The sequence below is a fragment of the Macaca thibetana genome, chromosome 12 (genome assembly GCF_024542745.1).
Source record: "Macaca thibetana thibetana isolate TM-01 chromosome 12, ASM2454274v1, whole genome shotgun sequence".
Taxonomy (NCBI): domain Eukaryota; kingdom Metazoa; phylum Chordata; class Mammalia; order Primates; family Cercopithecidae; genus Macaca; species Macaca thibetana.
In genome coordinates, this window is record NC_065589.1 from 72,055,354 (window position 1) to 72,069,137 (window position 13,784).

A 13,784-nucleotide genomic window follows, 5' to 3' on the forward strand; every position below is an offset into this window, starting at 1 on the left:
TTGTAGTTCACCTAAAACAGTTTTTAAAAATTTTTTATTTTCAATTTTTTTTTTTTAATTTTGTGTAGAGATGGAGGTCTCACTATGTTGCCCAGGCTGGTCTTCAATTCTTGGCCTCAAGTGATCCTCCCGCCTTCACCTCCCAAAGTTCTGAGATTACAGTCGTGAGCCACCGTGCCCAGTGGTTCTTCACCTAATTGGAATCGCAGACCCCTTTGGGAATCCTAGGAAATCTGTAGTCCCTCTCTCCAGGTAAAAAAATGAAGATAGGCATATCCTTTTGTATAGAACTATAGGAGATTCTTCTTTTGCAACCTGGACTCCTGGTTGGGTACCCTTTTCCTAAGTGACTGATGAAAGCAAATGAAGTCAAGAGATCAAAGGTCAAATATGAATTCAGAAGAAGCTGGTTAGATGCTAAAGTCAAAGTACAAGATTACATTTCAGAGTCAGAACCAGAAACTAAACCTGCCAGAAGCTCTGGGTTGAAGCATAAGAACATAGGATTGGAAGTAAAGATTTAAAACAGTAGGATGGTGGCGTTTATGGAGTGACACTAAAGGAGCATTCTGAGCATGTCTATATTCCAAGTCGGGAAGTGAGTCAGCCCTTTTTCAGGGGTTCAACTCACCTTCCCAGAGGGGTTCACTCAGAGCGAAGGCAAATTGAGTGTCAACAAGCTGCAGTTCTTGTGTGGCAGAGTCTGCTTGTTGCTAGCCATATCAATTTTCCCTTGCTTTGTTAAATTTTATTTAGGGTTGCTGTTCACTCAGATCAAAGACTATATTTTCTACCCTTTTTTGGTGTGGTCATGGACTAAGTTCTGGCTAAAGAGGCTTTATGGAAATGTATGAGACTTCTGAGAAGGTTTTTTTTTTTTTTTAAATCAAAAAGGAGTATGTCTCTTTTGCCCCTTCCCTCCCCTACCCTCCTCTCCCCTCCCCTCCCCTCCTCTACTCTCCCCTCCCCTCCCTTTCCCTTCGTTCTTCCCTCCCTCCCTCCCTCCTTTCTGAGTTCTGGAACACAGGAGTGGTGGCTGGAGCTCCAGCAGCCAGCCTGTACCATAATGCAACTTTGAGGATGGGAGCCATGTGCTACAATAGGGATTAGAAAGGCACACAAAATCTGGATCCCTAGTGACTGTCAAACGGGGAACTTCTTTAATGAGAGAAATAATCTTCCATGCTGACTCTATCCTGATAGTCCTCTTGACCTCTTCTCCTAAAAGATGTGGCGGGTAGCACATCTTCACTTTAAAAGGTAACACAGCTGAGGGGAGCTTAGGGAAACACTCTACTATCCAGATGATGAGAGACGGAAATAAAAGAGTCAGGAGGGTCTCACATAGCAACAGTGACTGTGCGGTGGTTGCCTTTCCTAGGTGCACACACTGTACCTTGTATACACTAGGCACTTAGGACTGGAGCCATTTTTAGTCTTCAGAACCACTCTGTAGGATGGATACTATTATCCTCCATTTTCCTGATGAGGAAACTGAGGTTCAGAGAAATTCAGTGATTTGTTTTAAGATCTCCAAGTTAGTGTGTTTCATCAGAATTCCAAGTCTACGTATGTCACAGCTGCTTTTCCATGACAAACGAGAACTGCTTACCGCAGGCTCCTCTCTAATGACCTGCCCAGTGGTGTAAAATGATGAATAACTCCCATAGAGAATTTCTCCTGGATATTTTCTATGAAAATAAAGTGCTAGATGGTTGAAATCATAACCTCGTAGCAAAGGGTTATGATAGATCTTGCCATTAAGATTATGTATTGCCATTAGATGTTTGAGGGCAGGCTGTTGTTTACTCAGGCCCTGCTCAACCTGCACAATTGTGCTTGGTGGCCCTGTTTTGGAAGAAAAGAGCTGTAGGTGCCTTGGACAACTACACATTTATGAAGTTTTTTTTGGATCTTCACTGAGTTGTTGCTTAGAAGAAGAATATACTGCAAAGCTATGTGCAAAAGCAGGTATAAAGGCATGGACACAGACGTTCTTTTTTTTTTTTTTTGAGATGGAGTCTCGTTCTGTTGCCCAGGCTGGAGTGCAGTGGCAGAGTCTCAGCTCACTGCAACCTCTACCTCCCAGGCTCAAGCGATTCTCCTGCCTCAGCCTCCTGAGTAGCTGGGATTACAGGCGCCCACCACCACACCCAGCTCATGTTTGTGTTTTTAGTAAATGCAGAGTTTCACCATCCTCGAACTCCCACCTTAGGTGACCCACCCACCTCTGCCTCCCAAAGTGCTGAGATTACAGACATGAGCCACCGCGCCCAACCTATGGTCTTTCTATTCTAATAGTCAGACACCTTGCACTTTGCACCTGAGTCAGGTTATTGGATCATTTAAAGAGGCTATGACTGAGGAATATAATTCTTATTTTCTATGTCAGCTGTCACCTAAACTCAATGGGAGTACAGGACCAAAAACCAGGCATTATCACTAAATAAATCCTGCACTGCCATAGAAAGATCCTTTTGCCATTCTTTCCCAGACTTATTTTGAACACTGTTCCCAATCGGAGAAGGAATTGTCACAGGGAGCAAATTTTGCCTCAGCTCCTGACAGTGCTGCCACATTTCATGATCTTCCAGGGGAACTGGCTTAGAACAATTTCTAGATAATAGTTATTACTTCTTTAGACAATGCCTGTCTCTAGAACTGACAGAAACTATTTTGCTATTTTAAATAACTTTCTCTATCGATCTGTTGGAATCAGATCATATTTTATAAATATCTCCCATTCAGTACAGCTGCAATTACTACATGTCATTTAGTTGGATTGGCCTTGACCTCAGATGGCTGGGACACATTTTAGTGTTTTGCAGCTGAGCTAAGAGAAGAGTAAAAGACTTCGGTTTTATGAACACATGCCAAAAAAGGAGAATTTGTGGGATTTTTCTGGTTGAGGAACATCTGGTCATAAGTGGTTGAAAGGGGGGAGGTCCCTTATTTACCTTGAGACTGAAGACATATATATACATGGAAAAAGCAGCTGAGAGCCCTGCAGAACACACACTTAAAGGTGCTGAGTAAATTGAGGGCCTATATTAATATGGGTACTTGGATTTTAATAGATATGTATTTTTTACTCTGTTTTTCTCACTTATTTTCCAAATAGTTGAGTTAAAAACAACTATATTTACTAATTTAAATTGTTCCTTAGTGCTAGATACTACAATTAAGCATTAATGTCTTTTCTCAAACTATAATTAACTTTACTATGATGTCTGTGCTGGCTGGTATATTTTTATCTCAAAAATCACAATACGGTAAAGATTGCTAAATGGAGCTTTTTGTTCAAATTCCAAGCAACTGTATCTTTGACCTGTATTCCTCTTGGCCCTTTCAAATCTCAGTGACCCAACATGGACACTCCATGAAGCTAAGCATGACTTGCAAGGAGGGAGCATGAAAATCATTTTAGTTTTTCGATCAGTTTAATCTTTTATGCCTTTTAGCACCAAAGGCTTCACTTGTCACATTTGCTCTTTAAAATTTGTCACTGTTGTTTTAAATTAGCCAAGAAAACAGGAATTCTTAATTAATAGAAACTTTTCTGAATATAGTTACGTATTTTGTGTCACAGCATTAAATAGCTTTAGAATACACATGGGTCACTATATAATTTTAAATGCCCTTCAGGTTTTCTGGCTGAGAGCAGTTTAAGAAAAACAGAATACCTTAAACTTCAATAATTTACATTCTATCTTGATATCAAATGGAATTTCTCATTTTAAGCAATACTACCCTTTCACCTAAATTCATTTCTTGGAATCTACTTTTCTATGAACTTAAAAAGTGAGTGGCTATTTTCTGAATATTTCCACAGTGACGGACACCCATATAATTCTTATGTAGTTGTTTTAAGATTATTATAAGATAATTTGTTTTATTGTTTTCCTTTGGATACTTTAATAGAATGTGGTGCCATTGTCTGGATGTATAGATACTGGTAAAACATTGTCAGTAGTGTTGAGAGCAAAGGCAGTACTCTGATGACCCTCCATCGATTTGTAATCTGACATTTTCTTAAAAGAGAGCACATGTATGTAGAGAAAAATTTGGGGTGACTGCTATAAGACTACCCAGGTATAACTTGTGCCCATACCATACAGGACCTTAGAGTCAGTTTCATGTAAATTTTCAAGAACTTAGAAACAAAGAAAGGCTTTGCCTATACAAACAAGTATGAAAACAATGTCACGTTTAGAAAAACAATCACTTATTTTGAAAAGAATATATACTGTATCAGTACTGGCTGAATTTTGTTTTAGAATTTTTAGTTAAGCAGTAGGTTGATCAAATTGATTTGTGGGTTTATGGCTGCTTTAATTATGGAAGAAATATGATCTAAATGATAAGGACCAATGTGCTTGGGTAGAAAAAGGTAAAACCAAGATCATACCTCAAAACATAACCTCTTTAGATACACACATTAAGAGAAATGGGTCTTTTAACATGAAATTTCAACACTACATTTTGGAAGTCAGAGTTATTATTTCTCATGACCATGTTCTTCTTAAATTCCATTATTAAATTCAACAATAGTTTATCAAGTATTTACCATTAAATCAGAACTATGATTAAACCTAAAGATTTTAAGAGAAAAAATGACCAGGGCAACTTTAATAAAATAGAACCACTGGAATTGAACTTTTAAAGCAACAAGCCGTAGTCATACATCAGGGTCGCTTATATGAAAACATATGGGACTTACATATTGGTATTGGCTGTTGATGTCAGCCATTCTCCAGCTAGGCCAATGATATCCAATCCAGTGGAGAGCTGGTTGAAAAATCGAGGATGACCTAGAGAGGAAACAGAAAAGCATCAAGACAAATGCAGATTTCTCAACCTATCTTCAAGGCAAACGGCCTGCCCCACTGGGTCACACTGATGGGGCTTGCATCCCAGTGATATGTCGAATAAGGCTGCTCAAGGATATTGAAGAAGGAAGGGCAAGTTGACCCACCCCATACCAACCATTAACATTCATGATGTCCCCCAAACTTCTATGTTTCTAAAGCATCATGCTTTTAAAGAATAATATCTAATACCATGAAACAAATCATGCTTTCCAGTGTTTTGTGTTTCGATGTGTTTTGCCAATATATATATAGTCAGGTGACCTTCAGATTAAATTTATGGCTGAGATAACCTAGCTCTCCTCTGTGAAATGGGCAGTCACAGCCTATTTCACTCATTGAGTTGTTGGTGAGGTAATTGTTTTTGCTACACAACTCTAAATCCCTGTGCAACCCACAGTATGCTTTAACAGGCTTTGCTCTCAGCAAATTCAGGATTGTTGCCAAGTTTTTGCCAACTTAGCATTCAATGGAAAACTCAACTCCACATCAGCAGGCTTGGCTCAGCTGTCAGGAAGGAGTCAACGCAATAGATTATCTAGGGACGTGTGGCTGGGAACTGGTGTTAGAAAGATATGCTGACTGCTGTGTTTCCAGTGGAAATTGCCTTTGCTTCTGAAAAAAACAAAAACAAAAACGGTCAGAGAGCTAGTGTTAGAATGTTCCTGGTCTAACTCTCCTCTCTGAGAATCTCTATTCTTCCCTAGATGTGATTCAGAACATCTGGACTATGACTTCTTATATCAGAAGATACCAACCTCTGCATCTTAAGAGCCCTCACAAAATAATACTGGTTTTTAGAGAAAACTAAAAGAAGCATAACTGGTAAACTTAGTTTAAGTATGGGGCCATATTCTAGATATTCATGTGGACTATCCTAGATAGTGAAATGATTCCATGTTACTCGACTTTGCTCATTGCCAACAGAATCTGAGGTCTTTTGAAACAACACATTTTATTGAAAGTCATTAAAATATATATGCAATATCCATTTAAAAACTTTTAACAATATACACTTCATTTTAAGACAAGACTGAATGGTAAATAAATGCAGTCACAGTATTTGATAATGTATCAAAACCATACAGTTTGGCAGAGACAAAAGATGGACAAAGAGAGATTAACACAAAGTGAAACAGTATCTCTTTGTCTATTAAAATATAAAGGACACAAAGTCCTTCAAAATCTTATTTTTAGTTTATGGTTACAACCTTGAGCCCCCAAATCTTATATCTACCAGAATTTCTATTAAGTAAAAAGTTTCAATTTCAATTTCAATTCTCTATATTGGATGAAAATAACAGATGATAGATACGGTGCTGGGCCGCTCATGGCCTAAATTCAGGTAGAGGGAGAAGGAAAGAATTATTTTTTAAAGTAAAGCTTTCCTACAAATAAACTACAAGAAAAAAAAAAAGAAGGGTTGGAGGGGGAGATCCCTTGATTAGGAGACATGGCAAACAATTGCATGTAAGAAACTTATTTGGATCCTGATTCAAATGAGTTTGACAAAATTAAAGCATTTATGATGCTCATGATACAACTGGAAATTTGAAAACTGACTAAATATTTCATTAAGGAGCTTTAAATTTTTTTCCAGGTATGACAGTGACATTGTGGATTTTTTAAAAAAAATTCTTAAGAATGAATATTGGGCCAGGCGCAGTGGCTCATGCCTGGAATCCCAGCACTTTGGGAGGCCAAGGCAGGTGGGTCATCTGAGGTCAGTAGTTCGAGACCAGCCTGGCCAACATGGTGAAACCCCGTCTCTACTAAAAATACAAAAATTAGCCAGGCATGGTGGCGGGCACCTATAATCCTAGCTTCTCAGGAGGCTGAGGCAGGGGAATTGCTTGAACCCAGGAGGCAGAGGTTACAGTGAGCCGAGATCACGCCACTGCACCACAGTCTGGGCAACAAGAGTGAAACTCCAACTCAAAAAAAAAAAAAAATGAATGAATATTTATGGATACAATAATATTATGTTGGGGATTTACTTTCATGTAATGTAGGTGATGGGGAATGGATGGCGGTACAGGTAAAAGCTGATAATAAAGCAGGGCATTAGGTATATAGGGTTCATTATAGGATTCTACTTTTGTATAAGTTTAAAATTTTCCATAAGAAAACATTTAAAAAAGAACAACGAAGGGAGTCCAGCATATCTACAAATCACTTAAAGTAGCTGCTGTGGCTGAAGGCTGACTAGTGCCTGTTAGTTAATGGGAAATCTCTGTATGCTGGTTCATTTTTTAAAATAAGTCTTTTATTAATTTATAGAGAAATTTCTAAATGCCATTATCATCTCTTCACAGACTATACCCAGATCAGTATGTTTTCACTATTAAAACCCAATTCATTATTTTGGCTGAGCCCATTGATGCATTCATATCCTTGAAAAAATACTTTCTACTGTTTGTAGCTACTTGTGGGGTTTACCCTATTGCTCCTTATCTATGCTTAAATTCCACATCAGCAACCAGGAGCTGTTTTGACGTGGCAGCAACAGCATGCTTTTATCAGCGCCAGCATCCTGAGATATAGCAGGAGGTTTCACATTGCTTGGAAGACTGCGAACTCTGTAAAGACAAATATCTGCTTCAAGAAGCAACTCTGAGGAACAAAAATGAATGTTTGCAGGCTAAGTACCTAAGTGGGTTCATACACTAATAACAGTCAATGCTTTCTCTCTCTCTCTCTCTTTTTTTTTTGAGACAGAGTCTCGCTCTGCCACCAAGGCTGGAGTGTAGTGGTGCAATTTTGGCTCACTGCAAGCTCCACCTCCCGGGTTCATGCCATTCTCCTGCCTCAGACTCCCCAGTAGCTGGGACTACAGGCGCCTGCTACCGCGCCCGGCTAATTTTTTGTATTTTTTAGGAGAGATGGGGTTTCACCGTGTTAGGCAGGATGGTCTCAATCTCCTGGCCTCATGATCCGCCCGCCTCGGCCTCCCAAAGTGCTAGGATTACAGGCGTGAGCCACAGCACCTGGCCTTTTATTTATTTATTTATTATTATTATTATTATTTAAACAGGTCCTGCTGTCACCCAGGCTGGAGTGGTGCAGTGGCGTGATCTCAGCTCACTGCAACCTCTGCCTCCCGGGCTCAAGCAATCCTCCCACTTCAGCCTCCAGAGTAGCTGGGATCAGAGGTGCACACCAGTACGCCCGGCTAATTTTTTTTTTTTGGTAGAGATGGGGTTTTGCCCAGGCTAGTTTTGAACTCCTGAGCTCACGTGATCCACCTGCCAGCCTGCCAATGTGATGAGATCACAGGTGGGAGTCACCAGGCCAGGCCTGTCAGTGCTTTCTCTGACCGCAAGATGCTTTGGTTTTGTAGATTATATTAGATGATATTATGACAAAATCATGTATCATGTATTTGTATTTGAGGGACAACGCCATTCTGGACTTTCATAATAAAATGACGTAGTTCTCATCTCTCTGAGAAAGTGTAGAGCAAATTGACAAAGTTCAAAATATCAGACCAAAGCAAGTCAAGTTAAACATACTTGGGGAATTCTGACTCTTTTTAAAATGCAGCCAAATAACACTATTTGTTTTCCACCAGGAATAGATTAGCCATCTGACCAAGATGAGAAGTAACTAATTGTAAATTGATAGAGTGCTTTTCTTTAAAAATCAAACAACATAAACTTTGTACATATAATTGAGTCTTGTGTATCCAGCAGTTATTTAATGAAGCTACACTTATTCCAGTGGTGTTGGCAGACCTCAGCAGCTCTCTGGGATTCCTCATTTTAAAAAGCATCTTTGGCCAGCATCATTATTTCATTATAACACTTTGTTTTTGACATCCAATAGTCTTACTCAGCTCAATCACCACCAGCCTCCTAGTCTCAGTCTTAAATCTATCTTCAAATGATGAGGAAGAATGAGAGGGAAAATAAAGAAGGAGAAACAAGAAGAAAGAACACAGGATTGCCAGTTGTGACCTTGGGGTTTTCCCTGTGGTGGCAACTATGCTAGGGATGGTCAGTTCTTCTAGATCTGTCTGCCTGAGAGCTCAGGAAAGCCAGACTGTAGTGTGGAGAGAGTTATAGGGAGAAGAAACCACTGCGTCACTCCTGGGCTTAGTCCAGTCTGAGCTGTTTCTAAGCATCTCAGAGGCCCCAAAGTCCTTGAACTTGAGGTAATTGGAAAGCAACTGCTTTGATGAGGATTGCTGATTAGAGAGGGCTCCTGGAACATGAAAAGGAGGCAAGAGGACATCCTCAAGGACTCCCACTGGAAATAGAATTTGGTGACTCAGAGTGTCCAAAGCTCCAGAAGTTGCAGTAGAATGAGAAGGCGTGTGCATGTGTCTTTTTGGCCTAGCCAGTAAAAGGTGTCATGGGTTGAATTGTGTTCCTCCAAAAGATGTGTTCAAGTCCTAATCCCTGGTTCCTGTGAATGTGACCTTATTTGGAAATCGGGTCTTTGCGGATGTAAACATGTTAAGATGAGGTCATACTGGATTGGGGTGGGCCTTAATCCAATGACTGGCATTCTTATGAGGAGAGGGAAATTTGGACACACACACAGGAAGAAGGCCACGTGAAGTGAAGGCAGAGGTTGGAGTGACGCATCTACAAGCCAACAAATGCCAAGGAATATCCACAACACCTGGAACCTGGTAGATGCAAGGGTAGATCCTCTCCAAGAGCCATCAGAGAGAGCATAGTCAGCACCTTGATTTTAAACTCAGCCTCCAGAATTGTGAGAGAACAAATTTCTATTGTTTTGAGCCATCCAATGGGTGGTCATTTATAAAGGCATTCCTAGGAAACTAATACAGAAAGGGAGGGGAAATAGCCCAATTCTCCCCAGTGTCAGGGACAGGCAAGGGCAGGATTTATCAGAATGAAATAGACCTGAAAATGGACGCAAGAAAAGAAGCAGAGGATGGGTCATTCTGCTCTCTTTAGGTTGTGAATAGCCTAAATCCAAGAATGAAAATTCTTCTTTTTTTGAGATAGGATCTCAATCTGTTGCCCAGGCTAAAGTGCTGTGGCAAGATCTTGGCTCACTGCAGCTTCTGCCTCTTGGCCTCAGCCTCCTGAGTAGCTGGGACTACAGGTGCATGCCACCATGCCCAGCTAATTTTCGTATGTGTATAAACATATATATATATATATATATATATATATATATATATATTTTTTTTTTTTTTTTTTTTTTTTTTTGGTAGAGACAAGGTTTCACCATGTTGCCCAGGCTGGTCTCGAACTCCTGAGCTCAAGTGTTCTGCCTACCTTGGCCTCCCAAAGTGCTGGGATTACAGGCATAAGCCATTGTGCTTGGCCAGAATGAAAACTCTTTATACAGAACTTGACCTAGCACCAAGTATTTCTATCTTTTTTATCTACTTTTACCATGATATATGCTGATGAACTTTTGCCTGGGTCAGGTCCCTCCACCAACTGTTACTGCCCAAGCTTGTTCTTGTGGTCACTGGGTGCTTTGCCGCCTTCTCTCACCAGGGCTGTGTTTTTCCTCCAACACGAGTTTGATATCCTTACAACTGGCAAGGGTGAGATGGAGGGCAGAGTTGCCACTACCTGTCCACCCGATTCTCCCCCTTACCTGTGCGAACCCCATACTTCAAGGTGTCTCTGCAGTCAACCAGGATCTGCTCCAGGGACTCGGGGTGGTCAGAGAGCTCCAAGTTGAAGCCCTCCATGCCTTCCAGCAACTGGTGTGGGTGATGGAAGTCCAGCACCTTGGTGGAGCGATCAAATGTCTTGCGGACATAGTTGAGGAGTATGTCCACCACTTCCAGGAGGAATTGCACGGTTTGCTCCTCCCCGTTCTTAGCCGGAAGCAGATCTGAATTTGGGAGAGCAATGAATGGTTATCACCTGACTCATATCTAGATTTCTTCAGCCCAGAGACCCCTAATATTAATCATGCTATCTGCATAGGCCTGATTTCATTCCGGGATATGTATGTGCACTGAGAATCTGATGTACCACATCCCCAGAAAAATGCACATACCCCAGAAAAATGCACATGCACATAAGTTTGGCATGTTTTCCTGGGAGTTCACAGCCTTTCTGACAGGCTGCTCAGACGTGGAAGGAAGTGCTCTGAGATGTCCTGAACAACCTGCAACTGCGGTTGTCATCTGCAGGTTGAATGGGCATCTGTGAGGAGTGTGATGGAGGGGGCATCTGTCGTGCTCCCCTGGGACTAGATGTGTCCCTGTCCATCTGGTTTAGTGTTGTGATGTGCTTGGTTTGTTGGCATCAGAGGGTAAGTCCTCTCTGGGTAGAGCCTGAGGTCCCCCCTGAAGAGGGTGGTTCTTGGCGGTGTCCTTAGACAGGAAACTGGAGCTGGAAGATGGGGCTCAAGAAGGTGGGACAGGGAACCCCTGCCTCTTTCTTGACCTCATCCTTTTGGGCCTGGACTTTCAGATATCCAGAGGTGACTTTGGGTTTCAGGCTCTGCAGTAGTCAAGCTAGAGGTTAGGCAGGGAAAAAAGCTGTAGGGGCCCAATTCTGTAGCTCATAGGCAGGCTGTGCAACTGTGCACGATACTCTCTGTGGCTCCCTGGGTTAGCTCCAGGGTTCTAGGGACATATTGTTTAACACTCTGGTCTGCCTTCTGTGGCCCTGTGGGAAGTTCATGGAAGGGGATGGCAGTGGATCTACCTGTGAGCTGTTTGGGAGAGACTGGTAAAGCACCTCCTGAGACGAGAGTTGTGAGGCAGCAGGGGTTAGTGAAACATCTCCGAAAGGAAAACAAGTTCCAGGACACTCGGTTACGAGGCTCAGCATGCAACTTCCCACAGTGTGATTTTGTGTGTATGTGTGTGGCCAGTCTTGCAGGATAAATGTTATTAAGGAAATCATTAGATTTTCTTATATGTAAGGTTCCTTCGACTCTGAGTCTATGAATCCATATTTGTTCCCTCGAGTGTCTTTAGAGTTGACTTTTATTGACTGCCCTCATCCAGTTTCCAAAATGATAGAGACCTGGGCAGCAGGGAGAGAGGGAGTCAATTATATTCCCCCAAAGTCAGAAAAGCAGTTTCTTGTGGGTTCAGAGAGAATAATGACATTTCTTGATAAAAGAAGTAAAATTGCAGGAAACAGTCAAGAAACTCAAATAAGAAATCTACTGGCTAGCATGGGGCAGGAGGGGGGCAGGGGCTACCTCTAGCAAACAGGTTGGAGAAGTCCGTCTCTGTGCGCCGGAAGCGGGCATCCCGGTCGCTGTTTTCACAGGAAAGCAGGTTCTTGGAGGACTGCCTCTCCTTGAAGGCACTCACAAGGCGACTCTTCTCTTCCAGGCTGTTGGTCCTTTGCAAGAAGCCTATGGCACAAAAAGCTGCTCAGAGAGAGTGCTGCAAACTGCCCAGCCCCTGAGGGTCAGCTGCGGAGCGAATTAACTCTCCAAGCAGGGCTCTTGTTTCTTCTGAGAAGAGAAGTGAGTGTCTGCGTTTTAAATATAGTGGCCCTGGCACCGCTCGCCTTCAGGCAGGGAGGGGGGGCAGTGCCAAGTGTCATCAGTGGCAAAGACCCAGTCATGCAAGAGAGAAAAACAGTAAGTGAAGCCCATTCTCCTCTCTGAATGTGACAGTGAACTCACAATTAAGTAAGTTGGACAGCTTCCACTCCAGTGACCAGCCCCAGGATAGGGCTTTAAAGGAGGGGACACAATCAGAGAAGATGCTGCCAGCACTGTTCATGGGCTGTATAAGCAGAAGGAGGAGAGGAGAGAACAGCAGAGGGAGGAGGAGAGGTGAGGACAGCTGAAGGAGGAGGATGAAGATAGCAGAGGAAGGAGAGGTGAGGATGGCAGAGGGACAAGGAGGGGTGAGGACAGCAGAGAAAGGACAGTGAGGACCACAGAGGGAGGAGAGCAAGGACCGAAGGAGGGTGAGGACAACAGAGGGAGGAGGGTGAGGACAGCAGAGGGAGATGGCGAGGACAGCAGAGGGAGGAGGGTGAGGACAGCAGAGAAGGAGGGTGAGGACAGCAGAGGAGGAGGGTGAGGACAGCAGAGGGAGGAGGGTGAGGACAGCAGAGAAGGAGGGTGAGGACAGCAGAGGAGGAGGGTGAGGACAGCAGAGGAGGAGGGTGAGGACAGCAGAGGATGGCAGAGGTGAGGACAGCAGAGGACAGCAGAGGTGAGGACAGCAAAGGGAGGAGGGCAAGAACAATAGAGGGAAGAGGAGGGGTGAGGACAGCAGAGGGAGGAGGGTGAGGACAGCAGAGGGAAGAGGAGTGAGGACAGCAGAGGGAGGAGGGTGAGGACAGCAGAGGCAGGAGGGTGAGGACAGCAAAGGGAGGAGAGGGAGGACAGCATAGGGAGGACAGTGAGGACCATGGAGGGAAGAGGAGGGGTGAGGACAGCAGAGGGAGGAGGGTGGGGACAGCAGAGGGAGGAGGGTGAGGACAGCAGAGGAAAGGGGATGAGGACATCAGAGGCAGGAAGATGAGGACAGCAGGGGAAAGATGATGAGGACAGCAGAGGGAAGAGGGTGAGGACAGCAGACAGAGGAGGGCAAGGACAGCACAGGGAGGAGAGATGAGGACGGCAAAGGGAAGAGGAGGGGTGAGCACAGCAGAGAGAGGAGAAGTGAGGATGGCAGAGAGAAGAGGAGGGGTGAGGACAGCAGAGGGAGGAGGGGTGAGGACAGCAGAGAGAGGAGGGTGAGGACAGCAGAAGGAAGAGGGTGAGGACAGCAGAAGGAGGGTGAGGACAGTAGAGGGAGGAGGATGAGGACAACAGAGGAAAGAGGAGGGGTGAGGACAGCAGAGGAGGAGGGTGAGGACAGTAGAGGCAGGAGGGTGAGGACAATGGAGGGAGAAGAGTGAGGACAGCAGAAGAAGGACAGCGAGGACCACAGAGGGAAGAAGAGGGGTAAGGACAGCAGAGGGAGGAAGGTGAGGACAGCAGAGGGAGGAG

The 13,784-nt window shown here is 43.5% G+C and overlaps 1 protein-coding gene across 1 annotated transcript in view; it reads right to left on the reverse strand.

Moving 5' to 3' along the window:
• Positions 1-13,784, reverse strand: part of GAD1 (glutamate decarboxylase 1) — a 45,918-nt gene that overhangs the window by 20,588 nt on the left and 11,546 nt on the right. The window contains exons 4-6 of the mRNA XM_050751435.1: positions 12,027-12,185; positions 10,455-10,697; positions 4,721-4,811 (exon numbers count right to left, since the gene is read on the reverse strand). Coding sequence (XP_050607392.1) covers positions 4,721-4,811; positions 10,455-10,697; positions 12,027-12,185 — 493 coding nt within the window. The remainder of the gene's footprint in view (positions 1-4,720; positions 4,812-10,454; positions 10,698-12,026; positions 12,186-13,784) is intronic.